This window comes from Halyomorpha halys, unplaced genomic scaffold (genome assembly GCF_000696795.3).
Source record: "Halyomorpha halys isolate HHAL.00 unplaced genomic scaffold, Hhal_1.1 Scaffold64.1, whole genome shotgun sequence".
Lineage (NCBI taxonomy): Eukaryota > Metazoa > Arthropoda > Insecta > Hemiptera > Pentatomidae > Halyomorpha > Halyomorpha halys.
Window position 1 is genome coordinate 2,369,065 of NW_027116348.1, and position 25,073 is coordinate 2,394,137.

A 25,073-nucleotide genomic window follows, 5' to 3' on the forward strand; every position below is an offset into this window, starting at 1 on the left:
TAATTGATTCTCAATTGTAAAATTATTGATTGTTAAAATTTTTATTTTAGAACTTTATAATAAGAAGAATAGAAAAAAAAGTTATTTGGATGACATAAGGAATAAAGAAGTAAAAAAAAAAAAAAGAATGAAAGAAAGGTGTAAAATAAAAACAATAAAGTTAATAAATGAATTTGTGCCATTGAGTGGTGTTAATATTTTGAATTTTCTACTTCGATCCAGTCTTACTTACATAAGTAAAAAAAAATCCAGAGATCTAGAAGTTGAAGTATAGATCAAAAGAGTTCTATTTAAAAATCTGTATTTTGTGTTCAATGTTTTTTTATATCTTTTTTGATATATTGCCTTTGAATGATTCGTAAGTTAAAATTTAAAATTTACTTTTATTATTATTTTTTAATAAGAACTATTTATCGTAAAATGTGGACGTAACGGATTTTGAGAGAGAGAGAGAGAGAGAGAGAGAGAGAGAGAGAGAGAGAGAGAGAGAGAAATACTTTATCTATGGTGCCTAAATACACTAGGCACCTATCTCACACAGCATACTTATCAATCCGTAATCGGACATATATAAACTAAACATACATTGTATAATCAGAAAAAAAAGAGATACGATAATAAGATATAATAAACAATTATTCCATTCATTCCTATTTTTCTTTCTCATTTTTGCTCCTCCAATTTCACCCTTTCACAATTTTTCAATTCTCCCGATCAACAAATTCGCTCTCCGGAATTCACCCTCCTAGATCCTCTTTAGTGACCCGATAAACAAATTCAATATTAGACGGTAATGTGAGATCAGACCATCATTCATAGTCACAGCAGTAGATCAGTTTACCAAAAACAAACAAATAGATACATTTTACGAGAGTAAGACTAACACATAGATTAAAAGGAAAATATAATAAAAAACCGGTTACAGGAGACACTTGAATGGATAAATAAGTTTAAAAAAAACAAAAGAAAAATTAGTATTAATAAAATAAAATAAAACAAATTAATCTTATTCTTTAACAAAAAAAGGAAAACGACTTAATACTTTACAAACACAAACTAATTTTATAATGAAAAAACAAAAGAAAATTGTCTTAAATGTGCCTTGAGCAAATGTTTATAAATGTTAATATTTAATCTCACCAGATGCTCAGCTGAGAGTTCTGGAAGCTCGCAGAATAGCAAATAGATTTTAAATACCTAATCAAGAAAAAATGCAATTAAATCCATCGATTTCCTTTTTAACTTCAAATTTAATTATTCTGATGTTATTTTTACTTTCTATTACAACCTTGTCACTCACTTTATCCACAATACATTACATTGTATTGTTATTGAAGTGAGTGGTGGGATTGTAATAGAAAGTATGAATTGAATAATATTTGATTGATATTGATAGACTAAAATATATTTTGACGGGATAATAAGAAAATAAACATGTTGAGACTAAATGGATATTTTTCATAATAATTGATTAAGCTTTAGTTTTATAAAACCTTTAGACTAAAGTTTTTTTCTAATTTTAGTTTAATTTAAAATACATAAAAAAAATCAAAGGAAATCAATGCACTTCATTGCATTGTTTTTTATTAGTATTTTTTTTAAAAAAAAGAACATATATGGTAATGAAAAATGGATTACATTACCAGTTCAGCAATGTTTAAAGGAAGAAATTACGCAAAAATATCCCATGTAGCTGAAAATAATGTTGTTTTTTTATTTCTCAAAATTGTGTAATGTATATTCTTACATTAATGTATCGGTTATAATACATAGATTACGTTTTGTTTCTTTCCTTCCTAAGGCAATATTATCATTATGATGTAGTATTATTTAGCACATTCAGTTTTTGTTAGGTTCCTCTCGAACTGTTTCGAGCGTTTTAATCTACGTATGCAAAATTATTACCGATTAATCACGTCAGTTTTGTTCAAGAGCTCGTGAATTAAAATGAATATTCTGTAATTGAATTATATTTTTTAAAATTGGTAAACATTTTAGTTGTTTAGATTTATGTCTATAATAATTTTTAGTTCGAGTTACGAAATGTGCATAGAGTAAGAATATCTCTGGTTGCTTGATATACAAGTTTAATCGTTTACACGAATTTAATTTTAAGTGAATTATGCTTTATCGCTGTGAAAATTATGGTACAGCTGAAATATTTAAATCTGTGTGAGAGATGTGGCTTGGCCAAAATATCACGGTCTTACCATGGAGCCTTCGAAGCTGCGGGGAAAACTAAAACAATCCCGTGATAGCTAACAATCGTAGACTCCCTCTCCTTGTCCGTCAAAAAGATCGCGCCGCTTTTGTTTACAATCATATGTTTACTTTTAGTAAACAAATGCCTTATAGTTAAAATAAATCTATTTCACATGCTAACTAATCTAATAAAAATTATAACATTTTTATTTTAATCTTGCTTCAACACCCCATTTGTACCTCTGCAGTATAATTATAACAACAGAGAGTAGATATGTTTTTTAACTTAAAATCATATGCATTATTGAAAACATATGTTGGCAGCAACACATTAAAAAAAATTCTCTTGGTTGGAAGTTTGTAATATCTGCTGGTTTACATAACGGGGGGAGGACATTTTTTGAAAATAAACTTTTACCTTTCTGTGATGATTCCTCACTTTTAAGGTAATGAATTTTATTCAACCGAGGTAAAAATAGAAGAATTTTCCTCATCGTAATCACGGGACAGTTTCAGCGGGAAACTGAAGTGGTAGTTTTTCATCCGAATGGTCTACTTTTACTGCCAAAAATAACTTTTCCAATACTGCCTCTTCCAGAGCTCTCATATTTCCAAGCTAATCTCTGAATGAGTTTCAACTTTAATACTCTTCCTAACCTTCTACTAAAACTGGACGTTTACCTGCTTTACTACTTCTGTTGGCTATTGTTTGGTAATAATCTTCTTCAGCTCTCAAAACTTTATTGTTTCTTACAAGAACTGTCATAGGCGAGAACTTACGCGTTACTCATATATCTTTGTTCTGTTTATTATACTTGAAGTATGCAATATTATGAAAATATAGTACAACAGCCCATTGGAAGAAAAGTCAGTTATTTTATTCCAATTTTTTATTAATTTAATGATAAATATGTATAATCATTAGTCAATAATTGAGTCTGCTATGTATAGGTAGGGGGAATAAAAAATGGCGTTGTTTCAAAACATTAAAAAAAAATTAATTTTCATTCGGAGCTTCATATATATAAAATTATCGACAATAGAAGAAAACCTAATAGATCTATTAACGTTCAATAGTTCTTTATAGTACGTTAAACTAGCATTTATGAATATGATCATTTTAATGATATGGTGCTCCAAATTAAAATTAATTTTTTTTAACGTTTTGAAACAGGCGCCATTTTTGATTCCCCGAACTATACCTGTCAGACTTATCAATTTTAACAAGTAATTATGATTTATTTTTCTCCTGTTTGGACTTGTACTAAGAGAATTATTCGTACAAACTATATAACATTATAACGGAAATCTATCCAACACTCACACTTGGTGAAGCTATGCATTTGATAGACCTTGTTCACTTCTACATTAAATTTATATATATTTTTTAAATTATTACAATATGTGAATCAGTATTGAATAAACAGAATATTGATAAAATGAATAATGAACTATATAAAAATTGCACTTAGCTTACGACTATGCAGAGTTGTTGATATTTTTTTTATCTATCTTTATTAGCAATAAGTTAAATCGTACACTGTGTTTGAAATGGGAAAAAATGAATTTTTATTTATTTATTTGTCTATTAGGACTGACTATCAATATTAATCTTTTTTATCTTCTAGTTTATTACTTATTATTTCAGGCATAAATCTTTTTTAAAAAATTAGGAAGAAAAGAATATTTTGTTAGGGTATAACTCGGCAAATGAACATTTTATGATAAACTTGTTTATTTTAAAGGTAATAAAATTCCCTAAAGATGAATAATAAATAATATTCAGGAAATCTATGAGTCTGAGGGATTAACGTCCGAGGATCAGACCCACTTAAGAGGATTGCGCTGGTTCCAGGCTTAAAGATTTACGTGCTTCGTGGTTCCTGTATACGGTGGAGCTTTAGTTATAAAAATCATTGATACGAAGTCATTTTTAAATCCATGATTACGTATTTTAACTTTTTGACCCTCATTTTCTTTAGATATTATACTAAGTAAAAACAAAATTAATTTTTTTCTGTTGTCTTGAAAAACATGCGTTATTCGAATAAATTCTAATATTTATTTTATGCTCAATTGATGAACTTCTGAAAATTTCTCATTTTTTTTGGGGGGGGGGGGATTGTTGATTAAAATACCAACTTTCTGTCGCTAGGCAGCTCATTCTGGTTCCCATTTTACTGGACTAAAATCCGCCTCATATTTTCTACTCGCGCTCAATCGAAAACGAAGTAGATGGATAAAAAGATTCGTAGGTTGTACATGCTCTAGCTAAGCTGTTAAAACAAATAACAGAAATTCCTTAATGTAATTTAGTTATACTAAAAGGATATATCTTCCTTTCATAAAATGAGCATAGTAATAGTATAGCAAAATACTTTATTCTTCATTGGTATGCTATAACTATGTTGGAAAAAAAGAGAAAGTACTTTTTTAATTTAATTTAACATAAAATTAAAATCATTTATCAAATGACACATTGGACAAAACATGGTTTTTATATTTAAAAAAATTAGTATGTGAGTGAAGTGCGCCTTTAACTGAAGGCCAAGAACTGTTTTACTTTTGATTGGCTGGTTGAATTTTTAGAGGGCAGTATGAAATTAATTGGATAAAATAAGGCATAATGTGAAAGAAAGATCATTTATTTATAGAGTTCGGTTAAACAAGAGAGAATGTTAAATACCAATCTATTGTTACTGCAAGTATAAAGGGTGGCCAAAATTGAACATTTATTGTTAGATATACTTAATTAATTTTGACTGGGGTTTAATGATGATGATGATGGTTTTATCTATGTGAAAAGATGTGGACTTACTCCATGCCTTCATGCTTCCTGTTTCTTTTCTTCTATGTCTCTTCATCTTCTCTCTTCTCGGCTACCGGAGGGCTCTTCGGAGGTGTCCTTACTCACTCCTGGCTTATTTACGAAATAAAAGAAGACCACTTAAATATCTTTACAAAGGCTCGCTCTAGCGAGTGTGTAAATGTCTTTTTTTTATCGGCCACATGGGGCGCTTGTGTTGTTACAATCGTGGCCATTACAATTTGTTACGAATATTCCGTTTAAACGAAACAGTACGTATCTGAATGTTTTTAAATTCCCGTCAAATAATTGGTGTAGCAAAGGTAAAATTCGTCATTGGAACCCTAAAAAAGAAATATTTGCATATTTTCAGGACTTCTCCAAAACTTTCCACTGAGATATCTTCCTCATTTGGCTGAACCCCATAAAACAAGGAGTAGTTGCTCCTCAATGATGCTGAGGACAGAAGGTCTTATAGATTAAATTTTTTGTGGATTTACTCGTCTTAATTTAGCGAAAATAGGTGTCTTAATAGATTTCTTGCAAAGGAAAAAACAAACGTTTCTGGAGATAATTGAAGGAAGGTTCCATAGCTTCTTTAAGACTTTCCTAATAAAAACGCTGTAGCATTGAACTAATATTATCAATAAACTATGTTACAACCTAGCATACATTTTTTTTTTAAATAACGTCACAAAGTAGTATTACTTAATTCAGACTTCTCTTGGGGGGGGGGGGAGGGAGCTATTAATTAATTCTACAGGCTCCGCACTGTTAATTGCCACACAACCTTCATAACAAATTGACTTAATTTCAATCTCAAAATTATCTAGATGTATAAAACGAATCTAACAAAACACTAAAGAAGAATAGGAAAAAAAAATACCATAAAAGAGGTGAGATAAAAAATCACTAGTTAATTATAAAGATAATTGAGTTGAGGAGATATGTAAATATAAATAACAAAAAAAAAAATGTTGAATTCAAAGATTGAATGATGATTGTATTTATTAGTTGATCTTTATGTTTTTATGATTGTATTAAATATCCATGGTAAATATGACAATAAGGTTATTGTTGGTCCTCTAAGGTGCCAATTTTTTTTTTCGGCCAAAACTCCCATTGGAGACCTATACTGCCTAACCATGGTTGGGGGGTCAAAGTTCTTTATTTTGTGGGACCGCCACTCAATGAAAAATGTCAACGTCCCAGGCCGGATTCGCACCGGCGCCGCCAATAGACATCAAATATGTAAGACTGTGTCTTAACCACTGAGCTACGGGCGGCCGAAGGTGCCAAATTTTACTCTTTCAATTATTTATTGGAATTACTAAGGAAATAAAAATTAATAATTAATAAATATAAAAAATAAATATATTAGTATTAAAATTTATAAACACATGTATAAATATTAACATATGTAACCTCTTTTAAGTAACCCTGTCTGAAAACATTCCTACCTCCTGCTTTTGTGTTTTTCAAAGTTTTATCGTGTGAATGTCGTTATATCATGTGAATATATGAAGTGTATATATTTCTGATCAAGGATTAATTGGTATGCTGTGTACTATAGCAACCAAATTTATTTGGGCAGCATGGCTAAATAAAGCATTTATCTCTATTTCGAAAGAAATATCAATAATCCCTGCATCATGACATTCTTGATTAATATTGCTCTGTTGTTTTCTTATGGTTTACAGCAATATAAGATTTGTTGAAATGTTTGTCTATTGTAGTGTCTGTATTTCTAGTTCAAGTAATGTTTAGTTTGTCCATAGTTCCGTTAGCAATTGTGTTGGTTTGTAATGTGTGTGGGATTTAGGTTACCTTGAGTTGAGATACAGCAGTCTGGTCCGAGAATGCCGTAGGGCTGTGCATACGATCTTGTATTTCATTGCTAGCTTGGGACAACTTCTGTTTCTAATCAGGGTGAAGAGGTCTAAAGTTAGCTATTTCTCTGATATTCTTGTAAACATTTTTTAACTCAATCACACTTGGTAGTGTACTGAGACAATTGTCCTTAATAAATATAATCATTATCAAATTTATAATCGCATCTATAGGTATTCACATTTTAAATCGTCTTTAATTAACTCTGTCTGAAAAGATTCCTACCTCCTGCTTTGGACATATTCATAGTTTTATATTTATTTGTAGCATCTACTTTACAATATGCAGCGGTAAATAGTCAATTATAAGGTATAATGTATAATAAGACAATTATAAGCCAAATATTTTCTCAGAGTTATTTTTTCTTACTAACATTGGTCATAAAAGATTATTTATTAAATCGTTTTTGTTATTTTTATCCTTCAAGGATGTCCTTCGTTACGACAATAAACATATACAAACATCTTCTTATCGGCTTAAAGTTTTTAGGATAATAAAACCTTACAAGAGCTCTTATACTGAATTGTTATGTTGCCGTTTATAAGCAGGATCTAGAACTTGTTGAAAACTACTTCTGAAAAACTTTCTATAATTTCTCTGGGCAATATTTCTTAGTGTTTTTTTTTTTGGGTTTCTGATTTTTTTAATTATTTGAAATATCAGACGACGCTAAAATAGAATACAATTTGCTTTCTCCTGAAAAAAATTTGTCGACCAACTTTATTCAAAGCATAATTTTTTTTTTTCGAATATAAAAAAAAATCATTTAATGGAATCTGCCATATATTTTTCATATCCTTCAGAGATAATTCTAATATAAATATTAGGTGATAAAAAGTTGCTATCTGCCGTATATGTAGTTAGTGTAACCTTTTAAAAATGATGTTCCGTCCGATTTAACTGATTTCATTTTTAATCTTTTATATAGTGTATCTATTTTTTTGACATACGTATATAATTCATAAAAATATCAATACTTTTGTACAGTATCCCCAGTGTGCTTCGATTGTTCAATATGTACGACATTGAAGGAAATCGAACCGACAGATCTATCAAAGTGAGTTAACAGAGTTTTGGGAATGAAACAAAGGTTATATCCGTTTTAACTCCTCAAAAGACCCCTTTATACGAATTTTGGATCAAAAAACTATTTAAAAGTTTTTTTCTTTTAATTTTGATTGAAAAGAAATAACAATAGCTTCAATACGACTCAATAAATCTACAGGAAATACAGAAGTAATTTAGGGCCCTATAAACTACACCAAATTAAACTACCCTATATAAATTGCCATATAAACCTCATGAAACTGGACCTTATTAAAAAGATTAGAACCGTTGTCAAAGTTCTTTTTTATTTGAAAATGTTCGCGATTATAAGGGTGTATGCACTTCAGTGGCCATTAAGGCCATATTGAGATGGTCCTATTAAATAAATTGAGAGACATTGTTTGTAACAATATAATGTAAACATATAATCTTACAGAACTTAATTAAATCCCTGAAGGGGCATGTAAATGTAAGAGATAATGGTGTGGTGTACGCGATGGGTCCAATTGGTGCCGCTGCCTTCTTACGTCTCGTTCGCCGGTTCTTCGTCCAGGTTGAGCGGAAGGGTTAATGTGATGCAACATTACCCGATCTAGTTGTTTTTCTATCGAACGCTTACTAGCATATGTAGCATACTCTAGCATGACTAGCATACTCTAGTAGTAGTTGTGTAGGTAGACAGGGTACGGCAAAACATATACGGATGATTCACAGATTCTTGAATTCTGCATTGAGGGGGTATTAAAATTAGATTAAAAATATTAAAATTCCCGGATATAAAATCCGACAAAGGACATTAGATCTAAATGGTGTTCGATTGTGTTATAAGCAATTTTTTTTCATGCTGCAATTCAGTAAGAAATATATCATTAGCTTGTCTAATACGCTTCACACTTGACAATCCATTGCTATTGATCACTAAATAATTGTTTCCAATTAAAATAATTATAAATTTTCGGAGTGAATTATATGAACATCTTATACAAAATCATTGCAAAATGTCTTCAGTGATAAAATCTTTAGATTTTTCCCACAATTCGATCGGATTTGTTGATGAACATGTTGACATTATTATGTCATATAAAACGCGAATATGTTTCGGATAAGGAGAAATTGCCGCATCAGCAAGTGAGCTATCTCATTGTCGATCGTTTTTGAGTAAATTTATTACTTTACATGCTTCTTTATATGTTGCACTCAAACAACCATAGACTGTTCTTAAATTCTGGAAAGATGTTGGTTTACAAACTTTCAACAACATAAGCCAATAATAACACTCCTGATTTCGATAGACGGTATAGAAAGCATCTGTTTCAAATATGTTTTGTTGAAAAACTTTTTTTCTTTTTTTTTGGCATTCTGGGGCCGAATGGCCAAAAGCGGAAAAAAAATCAATAGCTCCAGAACGGATAAACATAGATAACAAATAAACTCAGAAAAAAAATACATCAAGTTCAAGTGTTTTCATTGGATTTTTGAGGAAAATTAAAGAACTAATGAGGAAATAAAAGTCTATTGGTTAGATAAAAAAATCTGAAATTTTCGGAATAGGTTGTATTCATCAAAAAAAAGTTGCAACGAGTATTTCGAGTATATATTTAAATTAAATAATCCTTACAATTAAAAATGCAAGGAAACTTAAAAGTCCGAGAATTATGTAAATAATAAAACTAGGGATTCTAAGTCAAATTATTTGTTAGAGCGTTAAATCTCCTTAAATTTTCACCGACAGGTGTTTTATTTGCTCATTCGCAATTTTATGGTCATGGGATGGTATTTGTTCAATGGAAGTTTTGAACAATTTAATCTAGTGGTTGTGCTTATGAAATAATTGTTATAACGATTTAACTATTTCTCTTTTATTTGTTTGGTTAGTTTTACAGCGTCGATCTACCTCATCACAAGAATTTCCAATGAAATATATTTGCAAAGATTTGTGGTCAACATTCATAATTGGTAACAAAGAATTGGTAGATTTATTCCTGAATCATCAATGTTTAAGTCGTTCGAAAACGTGTTAAAATTTCTCATGTTATTTAAAAATTCTTTGATTGCGCCTATTGTATTACCCATAACAAATGAGAACAATGGTTCAGATAGTGTATGTAATGGTGACATTTTAACTTAGCCATTCAAACGACACTCTGGTGCTTCGTTCTAGAATTGTTATGCATTTTAGCTTTATTCGATTCTCATACTGTGTTGTGGTTACGTTGAAGTTTTGCAAACTGATGTAATTTATTCACTATTACCTAACTTAATTCATTTCGTGCACTTTAAGGTGGTGGATAAGTACGAGTAGTATATATGTTATTGTGCTTTTTCTTCTATCGTTTCGTTTCCTCATTCCTCTCGTTTTCTTTTATCTGCATTTGTGCGAAGATTCATATTCCGTCGTTTCGATTTCATTTCTAAGAATAACAACACGCAATTCCAACTGCAATGCTACAACAGCAAAATAGAAGTGTCAGGATGAAAAATGATCAAAGTCAAAAGACATTTGTATCATGGAAGTTGTTCTTAAATTTTAAAACACTTACCAAAATTAAAAAAACAAAGATAATACTACACTATGGTTTATAGCCATATAAATTTATGATCAAATGTTTCATTGCTTAGGGAATTATGGATTCAATAGGGTGCGCCATTGAAACGTTTTAGGCTAGAAACCTAAATTTTTCCCAGACATTTGAGTGTTTCTTCCACACACCTTCCTGCTCTGGCTGACAACTTAAAGCCTATAATAAACCATTTCCAACTTTCCGGCACTAACGTCTCACCGGTTAAACGGAAGGTTAAGGAAGGTAACTGGCGTATTGTAGTTTGTAGAAATGTTGTTTACCGTAGTGAAAATTTTGAAACTTATCTAAATAAATAAAAAAAGAACATTTAATTAAATTTATATAAACAAACAAAAAAGTAAAGCAGTAAAACGTTTAGGATGGCACCAGAATTTCAACTTCTCTCAAGAGAAAATAAAATTAATACTTTGCAGTAAAACAATTTATAAAAAAGGCCTATATATTAGGAAACTTAATTTTTAAATCTTGATTTACTCTATTCAGGGATCTCACAGCGGATTTAAACTCGAAAAAAGAAGAGATTAAAGATACATTTCAAAGGGTCATAGCACTTGAGAAAAAACAGCCCCAATAAAATGTTTATGAAAGGCAGGCCTCAGGAGATAAAAAAAAAAAAAAAGAAAGAAAAACGTTCAGAAAATAAATAGAGAAAGACTTCTTAGGCAAAATTGATAAAATGGAAAAAAAAAAAAAGAATCGTGCGAAATGACGAAATTAAAATCAGAAAGATTCGAGTAGCGCTGTGAGTTTTTTTTAAGATGCTAAAGAAAAAACTGCTATGGTATTTGTATTTTATATGCTGATATCAGGAAAGAATTTTATTCAGAGGAAATAATTATTTGATTATGCATTTATGTAAACAGTTAATTATTAGATGAAAAAATCTATTTTTTTTTGTAACATCAATATTTGAATATTCTTCCCAAAACCTGTATGAGGAATATATAGTTGTGCAGTTACAGTTTGAAAGCCGGCATTGGGTGAAATTATAATATTATGCATAACACTGCTCCCAGAAAAAAATATATGAATTTAACAACCTTTTCAATCCTATTAAACTCTATACATAGAATTTTTCATCCTAAGGCTGTAGAAAGAAGTAATCTATTACAGTTAAGAAATATGTTAGTTTATATGAAAAAAAATAAAAAGCAGATAAACTAGTTATATAATAATTACTTAACTATATCTATCAACACTAAATATGTTATCAGCAAGAGAGAATTTTAGCTCCGATCACGGAATCAAGACAAAGATAAGTTAAACATTGACTTTGAAAGTATATTTATGAATAAACCAATATCAGAGAAATTTAATAGAAATTCCCTGCCCTTTTGTAATATCAGAATTTGTTGAACTGGAACTAAAATTTGGGCAGTGATGTTGTAGAGACCAACTAACCAATTAATCACACAACCCGTCAGAAGTAATTATTGGAACAGACATGGGGAAGGAAAGGCAAAAGAGGAGAAAGAAGCCCCTTTCCCCCACTGGCAAATTCATCTTAGATACACTATACTTTGATGCTTTTTTGTCTATGCATCAAACTAATAGATATTTTTTGTTCAATATTCACATCCCTAGCTTCAAAAATGGTTGAGATCCAACTTTAAGAACATTATTAAATAATAAAACATTGAGCTACATGCTCCAAATCCAATTAAAATAGTCCTAAATAGTTATCGAGGAGTAATATGCTGGCAAAAATAAAATTTTATATTATTTTTATCTGTGTAAATATTCGATTAATCAAAGATTTTTTACTTTATCCAAAAATATTTAGATATAAATAAGCATCGATTGGTATGTTAAAAGATTTTTTTTAATTTTTCAAAAATTAACTAGGTAGATAGGTAGAAGGATAACTTACTAGGACCTACGACATACATTTACAAAAAATCGCCTTACAATCAAACGAATCGTGTCTCAGCAATAGAAGATATCTGGATTATACTAACCTGTTCCCAAACTGCCTCAATACGTCTCTGTCAATGGCAGCCTGGGGATCCATCTTGCTCTTGGATGTTGGAGGACTAATCCTAATAGCTTTTCTTTTCAGGTTTTAGGTGAGATTTCTTTTGGAAGGATAAACGTAAACTAACAAATACGTTTGGATTATTCATTTCATTATTTAAAAATAATCTCTACTTTTCATATAACCAATGACCTCTTCTGTTAGTTCCCTATCTAATTTCCATACAGTCTATTGAATAAATGCATACCATAAGCAGATAGATGAATAATAACAATAATTCTATCCTGTTATTGTATGGTGAGGTATATTTGAAACAGTAAATTTCCGGGATGGAGTGTTTGAATGGACCACACAAGTGTCTGTTGTGTGAACAATGACAGAAACTAGTGGAAATCTGAGCAGCTTTCGTACTGTTGCGATAGTTGACAATGAAAAATGGAAAAAGAGAAATTGATCAGAAGGAATTTTTTATTTTCACTCTTACTTACCTATTAGGCGTATTTTACCACAACACCTCAATCTAACACTCAATTAAAAAAAAATGTTTTTTTCAATAAGACTTAAATAAAGTAACACAAAAGAAAATTCTTGATTAAAGCTACCTCAATTGACTTGGCATGAACAACAAAATGGGTGGGATATAAACATTTATTTGGTAAGGCCAACAAAAGAAAATATAAACATAAATTAAAACCAAAAAAAGTTTAACTAAAATAATGAATATACGTCAAAATAAAAGGTCTTCTAGACAAATTAGGAAAACGAGTTATGGAAAGAGAGAAACAAATTTACAAAATTAATATATATATAATACTATATGATGAATCCGAATTCTCAGAGACGAGATGGGACGGTTCGGAAGAAAAAATGTTCTACGTACGCAGAAAGGACTGGTAATGAATTATACTAGATGAATAATGAATAACTGATTTTAAATGAATGATCGCCGACCTGTTGCTAGACGAAATCTTACCAACTGTTTCTCATTTTTAAAAAAATATAGGCACGACAGACCGTAGAGGTCCAAGGCCGTGTGGGATTTACTACGAACATACATCGCGGTTTTCTTGACAATAATGTCATAGGGTGGGTCCGTCACTCCCACTTCTGTTTTTGTGAGTGCCACCATAAAGACTGAGCGATTATTGTATAATATGCTTGAAAAAATCCTAGGTAGGCCCGAGGACTCGAACTCACAACCTCTGGGTTGGTAGACAGGCGCGTTACCACGCTGGTACCTTCGCTCCCAACTGTTTCTCATACTCTAAAATCTTTTAATAAAAAATATAAAATACATATGTTTCTTTTCAAATTAACAAAAATTTATTGAAAATAAAAAAATAAATGTAATTAACTAAAAAACTAATTGTAATACTATTTACAAATTAATTATTGAAGTTGGCGTTTACTATGGTATTTAATTTTTTATTGATTAGAACAAAAAATGGGTCACTAAAGCCTAACTCAAAAACCAATAGTCGTATTTTGATTAGATCTTTATTAAAACTGTCTAATAGAGCTTAAAGGCCGAATTTTCAACAAAATCTTTCCTAGAGTAGTTTTAAATTTGTTTATTTGAAAAAAAAACTAGTTCTTATTGCTAGCAATATTAACAAATAGGTGAATACGAAATGAAATATTAAAGAATTGTATGAATAACTAAAATAAAAATAGAAATATCTTATTGGAACGGTAGAAGCTGAGGCAGTCTGATTTTACCTATTACATTTTACTTCATTATCTTCTGTTGAACTGTTGTATTTTTAGCAGGTACACAATTTATAATCTGTTCTCACCCCGAGAAACTCTACAATACGATGATATGTGAGTGGTGGTATGTGAGTTGTGTGATGCTCATATTGCGCCGGATTTTTAATTTTTAATAAACTCATGAACTTGCACTGGATAATTACCTCTTGCAGTTATAAAGAATATCAAAATAAGATGTTTTTCCAGAATTGATATAATCGATACCAATTTGAAAGACTGTATACAAGTATTGGCGATTGCATTTCGATTTCTGGCTACGGGTGCAAACAGGAGTCCCTTTTGATGTTATTTCTTATCAATATACCTTCTTGTGCGAACAGTTTTGTTTTTATTGAAGAATAAAAATAATCATTATGGCAAGTTTAAAACAATATTAAAATATTTATGTAAATTGAATAAACTGAACACATAACAATAGTGGCAACGAAAAGTTTTGAACTGTGTTCTCTATTGTGTTATCAATTTTTAAATTATACGATTGTTCTTCATTGTTTATTGTTTTAGTATTGTTGAATTGTATTTCGTGCTGGGAAAAGTTAAATTGTGAATAGAATTCGTTGCTGGTGAAATAAAATTTGAAGCTGGACTATACTGAGATTGGTACTGCTCGGTCAAATGTGACATAAGAAAATAAAATAATCAATGTCTAATATATTTTGTGATTTTTTTTTTTTATTAAATTTAGTTATTTTGCTTCAAAATTCCTTGACCTATTAATCAATAATTTTATACTACAGTATTATTCAATTGCTAATTTAATTTCTTGATGTTTTGAAATATTTAATGCAGTTGGTTGAGTAAAAAAAAAAGTTTTAAATATCACCTTTGGAATACAAAAAAAAAAAATCTTGTGAGAAAGTACTTATATAATTTGGATCATTTTTAATTTAAATTTAACTGGATTTAGTGAATGACACAATTTTCTTCCTTATTAAACTATAATAGTTTATTTCATTTCATACAGCAACGTTTCGGGAGATTTCCCCCATCTTCAGGCTGTTGATAACAAAAACCTATATTTGCCATGTAATTTTCTCCTATTAGTCTCACTTGCTAATATATTATAATATTAATGTCATTATTGAGTAAAATCTTTCTAATAGTCATACATTGTAGGAGAATAATTACCTTTCTCAGAAAGTCAATGTATGACTATTAGAAAGATTTTACTCAATAATGACATTAATATTATAATATATTAGCAAGTGAGACTAATAGGAGAAAATTACATGGCAAATATATGTTTTTGTTATCAACAGCCTGAAGAGGGGGAAATCTCCCGAAACGTTGCTGTATGAAATGAAATAAACTATTATAGTTTAATAAGGAAGAAAATTGTGTCATTCACTAAATCCAGTTAATACCATAGGAATCTTCCAGTAAAGGATTATTAAATTTTAATTTAAATTATATTTATTTAATCTCCACCATTACCTTCATTTTTAAAAATATGCATGCTTATAATAGCAGGATGTTATTATTAATGACTCTGTACTGTATTTACATTTTCACTATGAGCTCTGTGCACATACATATTTATTACACGAATGTGAACAGCATATACATATGTTTATGTTAAACATTATAATGTATTATAAAAGAAATAGGTGAAAAACAGTTTTTTTAATTGAATTATTGTTATCAATGTTTCAGAATGACATTATGCAATCTTGTAGAGAGTTAGTTTGCGAAAAAAATAAATCAGTTTATTTTTTATGTTTACTCCGTAGTAATGCAAAATTTGTTTCTGAATCGAATATACCAACAACTTTTTTTCTTTTTTTTTTTTTAAGTGACACTTGCTTTCTCACCTGATGTTTAATATTAAATTTTCTATATCAATCTAATTAAATGCCAAGAAATATTCTTTCTACACTACTAAAACAAATATATCATTCACAATAATTAATAGTTACCAAAAACTATGACGAACGTCATCTTGACCGTCTTGACTTTGGCTTTTGGTATCAAACCTCTTGAACTAGCGCGTCTTGATTCATGATCATGTTCCAGTCTCACCTTGTCAGTAGAAATACCTGAAATAACGTAAAGAATTTTAATTAAACTTTATTTGAGAATATTTTTATAAATTTCGTTTATGATTGAATCCAAATTTCTTAACCAAAACGGCAATAATTATTTATATATAATAGAATATCTTGTTTTTCAATTATAATAAAACGTATTCATAGTAACTTCCGAACAAAAAACCCCAACGTTTCGGCGCTTTAGACCATTCTCAAAGATATCTTAACTTTAAAATTACAGCTTCAAACAAAGTTATTAAAAAGTTATATACTATTCTACCTTTGTCAAAACATAAATAAGTCAATTTCATTTGAACCATGAATTTATTTAATCTTCTTTTTTTTTTTTACTATTTCTATTCTATCTATATATTCAACTACTGTTTTGTTTAGCTAGAGAGTTCTTTGTGGGTGCATTTCCCAGGCTTCGAGTTCTTTTAGTGCTATTTTTACTGGACTTCGCCATATGAAAATAGCTCATCTCATTGTGATGAGTCGAGGTAATAATAGACATTTGTATGAAAAAATGTTAAAAATAATATATTAGTTTATGTATTATCATACGTAATAAAAGACGTAAAGGAAAGAGCGGTCAATACTTCAATGCGTGCCGGAGGCCAACTGATTATAGACTGAAGCTTTTATCTCTAGTATGAGTCTATGGCTGCCGTTAGTTTTAAGAAACGCATACACTGTTCACTTAAAAGTTTAAAAGTGATTACTCACCTATATTTTAGCTCTCATGTGAGCATTATTACTTGTTATTACACTGACACTGTTTTTCACTACTGTTTTTATTCATGTTCACTGAAAAATTCTATTGTGGGACACGATATAAAGTATATTCAGTTGCTAACTAGCGCATGTGCACACCAATCATTGAATCTTGCAGAATCCCATCCGATTTCTTCCAATGAAGCCGTGACATGATGCCAAACACTACTTCTCTTTTTGTCCAATTTCAAGTCATTTCTTCTGAGACACGTGGCTGCTCCTGCTAGATATTCCATTAACTTTTCTCCATAGCTACAGAGATTCTCTCTCAACGGATGGAATAGCATCTTGCTGCAGATCTCATTTTTCAATTCCAATATTAGCATATTGTTTGCTTTTGCAAGGAGTATTTCTGGAAAGATTCCACGGGAGGCGTAGGTGCTTAGGATTTTGAGTATCCTTTCTAGGTGTTTGAGCATGAAGATTTTTGAACAATATTTAAAGGAGTTGGTTATGGAGTTGAGTTCTTGGTCTATCGAATGGAAAACACCGTTTAAGTCATTAAAAAATGCTCTCTTTTGTGCCTTGTCGCTGATCTCTGACATTTTCATCTGTTTCGGTTTGCGTTTTCGTGCAAACTGACGTCTTCTTAAGGATTGAGGTTGTTACTACTGGTAATCAATTACAACAAACGACTAATTAGCAGAAACTGCCTTTTCAAGACAAAGACCGAAACGCAGAAAAGGTTTGGTTTCGGATTGTAATGCCGATTAACAATCACAATGTCCAAACTAAAACATACTGAACGCAGACAGAACGCTGGTTAGAAACTATATTGACCTCTAATTGGCAACAACATACTTTAAATGAGTGGTAGTCTTGTTTCTAGGCGTCCCCTCAGCAACGGTTTAACAACCTTTAGCAACCGTTTCTTTTACACTTAATTATAACACAAGTATAAATACATATCTAATAAGCGAATTATAATGAAAACAATACAAATAAAAATAAATTAAATTAAACACTACGACTAATTACTAAACATTTATATTTTAAGTACTATATATGGCGTTAAGACTCTGGTTTATTTCATCCATACTCCCTTCATATCTATTTTATGTATGCAATTTCCCAAGACTTTAGAACTAATTTTGCCTTGGATCCTTCCAATTCTTTGCTACGATGTTAAATATATTGTTTAAAAAAATGTTCAATTTTTCCTAATACAACTGAGAAAGAGAATATTTTAAAAGAAAGATGAGAAAATGAAATAAACGAGTTTCCGGGTAAAATATGACTTATTGAATGCCTGGCTATTCCGGAAGTTTTCTGAGTGAAATTTCTTTGTTTCTCAATCACTTCATTCCTTTCAGCGAATTCCTGGACCACTCTCTTATTTTTCCCTTAGCTTCGTTACTTGAGGAATTTATGGGCCCATTTTTCGATCTTTTACACGCAACTGAAATGGAACCTGCTGGTTTTGGAAACTTTTCCTTTTTCTCTGTTTTATTTCGGTTGTTCTTTAATATGATTTGCTTAAAGATATAAATTAAATTTTAAATACATTACGTATTGAATTAAGGTAAGATGCACTTATTTGAAAAATATTTGTATCAGTTCTTAATATGGTACGAATATGTGGTGCTATCAATATGGTAATTTTAAATTAAACTTAGTACATCTTTCAAGTTATGAAAGGAAAACAAATTTAATTTAATTTTAGTTTTGACCATCGTAAGACAATATATCTGCCACAGAAAATGCTATAAAATCGATCAAAATACTAGTAGCTATTATTCTATTTGATGAATTTTATCACCTATTCAAACATAGTTGAATAGTTTTTTCAAAAGTATAAAAAATAATTTGATATAATTTTTAATGTTTTTTTTTTAATCGATTTCAAATTTAGTTCATTAAACTAAATATATATATATATTTGAGCTTAAATTGAAATTCTGTTATTAATTTTATTACATATTAATCTTAAAACATTAAGACACCAATCGATAAATTGATAATAAATTAAGACACCGTTTGATGCTGAGGGCTATGGCTTTCTTTCCCTTATTAAAGGAAAATGCAAAACCAGCAATGCATTCTTCTTTACCCCTTCAAACATACCCACTGCAATCCCACAAAACTTAGATCAATTTAAAATCAGCAACAGAAACGAAATTGTTATCTTTTAACATAACAAATTTGTTTTCATGTTTAAAAATTTCATTATAAAATAAAACTACTATTTTAAAAGTTTTATAAAAATAAATTGTTTATGAACATGCAGTAAATAATAATTTTAACAGTATTATTTTGTGTTTTTATTTTTTTGATGAGTTTAGTTTTATCAATATTATTTGTGTAAAATATCACTTCTCTGTAACTGTACATGTAATTAATTAATATCCCTTAATTTGCTTAAATAATGACAGATATGGCATAAAAATATGAAGTTTTTAATGTTTTCTTTTAGTTGGGCAAATTCCCAAGATTGCGCCATGGACTGGAGTTTCTATACTGGGGTCGTCCTAGCGAATATCCTAATACAATTAGAGTAGTAATAAAGTAACCACAGTTAACGGTACGATTCATAAACTGAAAAAAAGTATATGTCACATTTGCAACGATTTAAGCTAAGCACCAATATTTTAGAATCGCATTGAAATTTAAAATGCCCTTTTAACATTGATCTAAGTATTTAGACATTTGTGAATAAATATTTGTGTTTTAAGAGTACTTTTGATATTCAGTTTTATCTTGCTTCATTGCATTGCTGGAAATGATATATTTTTTCTATAAACTGTGAAAAACGTCAAAACTGAATAGTTCAGAAGTTTAGAAGTATTATTATTAGTAATAGTAGTATTAGATGTTTTACCCTTTTTAAGTTATGGTAACATTTTTATGATTTATTTATATATTTTTTTAAAGTTTTTGCTTGAATCTGACTTCGATTAACTAATTTGTGAAAATCTAATCTTTCCTAATTTTTTGTAAGTACCTCTGTTGTTCTCAAATTTTCAATAATGTTTAAAAACGATTAAATGAACAGTTAGTCAAAAAATGTGATGAATTATGAAGTTTAGATTTATTTAAGAGAAGTGCTTATTCACAATGGATAATAATAATAAGTTGGAGCCAAATTTATCGTGTGAAAAATATACAATTATTACAATACACATACAAGTTCGTTTCCTGTGATTCCAACGTGACTGGGAACCCACATAAATTGTACTGATATGCCCAGATTTACTAGGATGGTTAGATATTAATGTAATGGTATGGATCTTAGGATATAGGTAATGGGTCTTAGAAATTTTGGGGTGTTTCGGATACATGTAATCTATGGTTACTAGCGAGCTTAGTGAATCTGTTGTTATCATTTTGATGTTGTTTTGTGTCGAAGACAAACAGAAATATAATGCTGCTGCTATTGCTTTTAGTTCAGCTGTGAATGTGTCACATATAGCTTGTGTTGTTTAATTTTATGCGTCAAATTGTTGGTAACAAAAGCTGATTATGTTGACTGTTCTGACTTAGATCCGTCTGTGAAGATTGTAGAGGCTGTCGGCATGTTTTGGATAAGGCGAGAAATATGAGCTTTATATCGAGAATGTTCAGTATTGTGCGAGAGTTCTAGAATAGTTTTAGGTCGTTGATGGGTCCAGGGTGGATGGCCATTTTCTGATTGATTAATTTTTAAACTTAGCATTGAATATATATTTGTGGGTACAATTTTGAAGTGTAGCCAATGGCTAATTTTAATCTTCTAAATAAAAGAGGTGATTGTTCGGATTCACGGAAGGCTAAGAATAGGGTTTGTTCGAAATGCTTCGGTCGAGATTCGGATTGTGGCGTAATGGATTGTATCCAGCTTAGCAAGCACTTGAGAACGAGCCAAGCCGTAGACGAATGATCCGTAGTCCATTTTTATTAATGGAACTTATTAATGCCTTATAAAGTGTGAGTGAACTAGGTCTATCGGCACCCCAGGAAGTACAGCTTAGTGAGTGAAGAATGTTTAGTTTTTTGCTTCAGTTCGTTTTTTGTGTACATACATGATGTTGCCACGTCACTCCTTGTTTCAAATGTTCTAATTTTTAGAACTCTCAATAATAATTTTATCACTTTTCAAAGTTATATCATAATTTTTACTTTAATTTTCCTACATATAGTTTATTTAGTAAGGAGTATTGCAATCGTTAAATATTTTTATTTCTAGTTTTCGACGTAAATATAGGTTTTGAGGTCCCGGGAGTCCAGAAAACCAAGTACCGTAAAATAGATGCGTCTAAACTGCCTAGCTAAAAAACAAAAATAAGTTCGAAACTGAAATTACATCTTTGAAACGGGTATATACGTGGCATGTGACTGCACCATTTTCGATAATATTGACAGTCTGGAAGTAGCACTTTATGAAAGCGATTTCTATTTATTTTTTTTCGATTTCTTCGTAACAGCTCTAATTAGGAGGATTAGACTCATGTAAAATTAAGTTATATCTTCATACATATAGTATTATCCTATTAGTAACATATAGTTCTTATCCTCATTCAAATAGTCCAGAAGAGCATAAATGCGGATTTAAAAAAAAAAAAAAAAAAAAAAAAAAAAAAAAAAAAAAAAAAAAAAAAAAAAAACTTCCACTCAAATACCTTTAATTTTGTTGGTTTCAAATAATTAACCAATTCATATTTTTAATTGTAGTGAAAAAGAAGTGAAGTAACTTCCGTTTTCATATCAAACATTTATTTCGCTCTCATTAAATAATAAAATTATTTTAATTTATTACGTAGCAACAGCTACTATCAATATCCGTCCCCCATCTCCCTGGCAGTTTATGTGGTAAAAAATGTGGTTGATTTGGACTGAAAGAAGTTTTTGACAGCCTGCCCGAGTAGCTCTTGTGAATTGAAGGTTTTTCCATTTTAAACCTCCATTTCAGAGGTTTAAAAAACAACGTGACATGCATCACACAAAACTGTTCACTAAAGACTGAATGAAGCCTCGTCTATATTGTGAAAACTAAAACTTCTAATGGTAACTCATAGCGGGTAGATACGAACAATAGATTCTACTTACGAGGTGAGTGCATGGTCTTGGGGTTACGGATTCAGTTAAAAAATTGTGGAATTTTAGATTTAGTTCCCTGTTGATAAATATATAGGATTATAGTGGCCACTACTCAATAATTGTTTAGATATTTACAGTTAAAGAATCAATTCACTAGTTAAATTTAGTTCTGTTGCAAACGATTACTCTGAGTTAAACAAGTGGATTGATTCTTTAATTGCAAATATATAAAAAAATTATTAACAACTATAACCATATATCTTCATGAACAGAGAAACTAAATGTACCATCCTATAAAATTTTAACCAAATCCGTGACACCTTGCACTCTCTTGGTTAGTTGTAACGAAAATTACTTGTGACTCGACTTAATAAAAACTATTACTCATAATTAAAAATTTAGATGGATGTTAAATTAGGCGTAGCAATAAAAAACAAATGATGCATAATTAGCTGATGCTTATCACTAAAATATTTTTATAAAACAAAAGAAATGAAAAATTCTTTATAATGCCGTGCGATCTAGTTAATAATCAATCATCCACTCCAAGGATTCATTTTGGCCTAGACGTCTTTTAATAGCCTTAAAAGAAAGAAATTCCACTTCTGAGCTATTGTTGCCCTCCACCAACCCTTTGTTAATAATGCCCAACTCTTTCACCCCAGATCTTTGACGTATTCAGGGAATAATGGTCTCCTTTTTAATGGTGCTATTTTTGTTCTGATTCCAACCAGTTCGTTTGCCAGTTTCCCTTACAATGTAAGAAATGGATCAGACCTTGTTGGTGGACAAATTGGTTTATTTATTTATTTTTATAAATGTTCGTTAATAAACGTATAATTTTCATAGGAGAATTTTTGGCTTTATTAGTTGATAATGTTATTCTTTATTTCGTTTAGGGATTAAAACTTGAGATAAATAAACTTATTACCCGCTTAATTATATCTAGTACCACCCGTTTGTATTTTGTACGGTTGTAAAAGAATTGTGAGAATGTGGTAAGGCACTATGCTATTAACTCCAAGGACGAGTTGAACCAGGCTGGGCAGAAAATTGTTTTCTGTACACTATGTGAGTCAACCCCGTGGGTTTTGGAACCCTCCTGGGGTTCACCCACCCTCTTAATTGGGTAAAAATGTGGCGTAATTCTGACCAAATTACCTCCTTGCACAATTGTTGGTTTGGTAATAGTAGTTCCTTGTTGCAGTACAGATTTTAATTTTTTTAAACAATTCTATTTCTGAAAATGTATAAAACTACGTAGGAACAAAGCTTCGGTTTAGAGCTATGTTACAATTTTTCTTTTGTGCAAATTTTATTTTCAACATTTAATTATTACTGATTAGTAATTAATCGTTTGTGCATTCTAAAAAAAGAGCCTATTTGTTTATAATTAATTTGTTTGATCGTTTTTGTATGTGAAAATAATAGTTACGTTGTTTCACACATTGCAAATAATATGAATCTGAATTATTTTTCGGTTATCATTTGTTAAAATTTTTAACAGGACTTATTACTATTTTATTTTTATATTGTTGTGTAAAGATAGGACTTCAAGTGCGAAAATTTTCCATGGGTTTCCTTTTCGTGTTTATGATGTGGAAGGTGGATGTGGTACTGTTTGTTTTTGATTTTTTTGCCAGAATTTCGAATATTATAGGGTTTATTTAAATGGGCCCTGTATGCCATTAAAGTGTATAAAATCTACGACAAACAAAACAGTTCTTGAGATCCAGTTGCTTTTTAAATAACAATTTTTAACATTTCAGAGGCAATATCAATACTTAAAATTATTGTCTGCTCAATATCTCAGAAACTATATTGTTAAAAAAAGTTACATAATCATTTTTTAAGAAATTAAATTTATTATCGAACCCATTTTACTAAACCCATAAGTTTTAAATGTATATCCAAAAAATGATAAAACACTGTTATCACTATGCTCTACATTTTAAATAGGTTATTATATTATATTTTGAATACTAGAGAAATGTGTATAATCTAACTTCACTAATAGTTGAACCTAAATACAGAAACTAGATGGTTTAGAAAAGAAAATGATTTGAACACTTTCGAATAAATTTTATACTTTAATTATTCACAGAATATAATCTTCCATAAAATTTAAAGTTTTCAAGGTAGACGCATAAAACTGATAAAACACAAGAAGTTTACGACGCCCTTCCTTACCAAACCCATAGGAGTTTTATTTGTTTAATGTTAGGGTTGAATGTCTAATTTCACGGAGTCGTGAGTATATGTGGTTTAAGCACTCAGTCTCCTCTGGACTTTAGTGAAGGTTCTAAAAGTAAGTGCCTATGCGTATATAACCGGCTGAATTTTACAGTTTGATTATTGTTTGGAAAAAGGCTCATAAAAACCAAGTTTTTCACTATATTTTCATAATTAAAATAAAAACAATGCATCAAGGACAAAATAGAGAATGACACAAATTTATTTATTTACTGAAAATTATATAGATAACAATGGTACAAATGATTATAAAGAAAATAAAAATTAAGTTCTCTCTTATAATACGTATATGCACCTACGGAAAGTCATCTTTTCATAAGTCATATTTTATTACAAAGTATGTAATTTATATTTCCAATATATTTTGTAACAAAATAAATAATATTGGATTAGGAAAATAAAGAACAACGCTAAGGTACATGATAAGTGCTTTTTTTTTTACATTTTTGTAAAAATAAACTATTTCTTTTGTGAAACAACTTTTTTTTTACATTTTTGTAAAAAAAAAAAAAAAAACCAAATTTTTTTTACATTTTTGTAAAAAAAAACAACTATTTTTTTACATTTTTGTAAAAAAAAAACAACTATTTTTTTACATTTTTGTAAAAAAAAACATCTATTTTTTTTACATTTTTGTAAAAAAAAAAAACTATTTTTTTAATTCTCTCCTAATTAAATTAGACAATTTATGACGTATTATAAATTTATCTCTCGCAATGTGAGTAGTAAACTGC

The 25,073-nt window shown here is 29.8% G+C and overlaps 1 protein-coding gene across 2 annotated transcripts in view; it reads right to left on the minus strand.

The window, feature by feature from the left end:
- Window positions 1-25,073, minus strand: part of LOC106692632 (cardioacceleratory peptide receptor) — a 533,326-nt gene that overhangs the window by 20,499 nt on the left and 487,754 nt on the right. For both annotated transcript variants that reach the window (XM_067053153.1, XM_067053154.1), the window contains one exon: window positions 16,189-16,308. In XM_067053153.1, coding sequence (XP_066909254.1) covers window positions 16,189-16,308 — 120 coding nt within the window. The remainder of the gene's footprint in view (window positions 1-16,188; window positions 16,309-25,073) is intronic.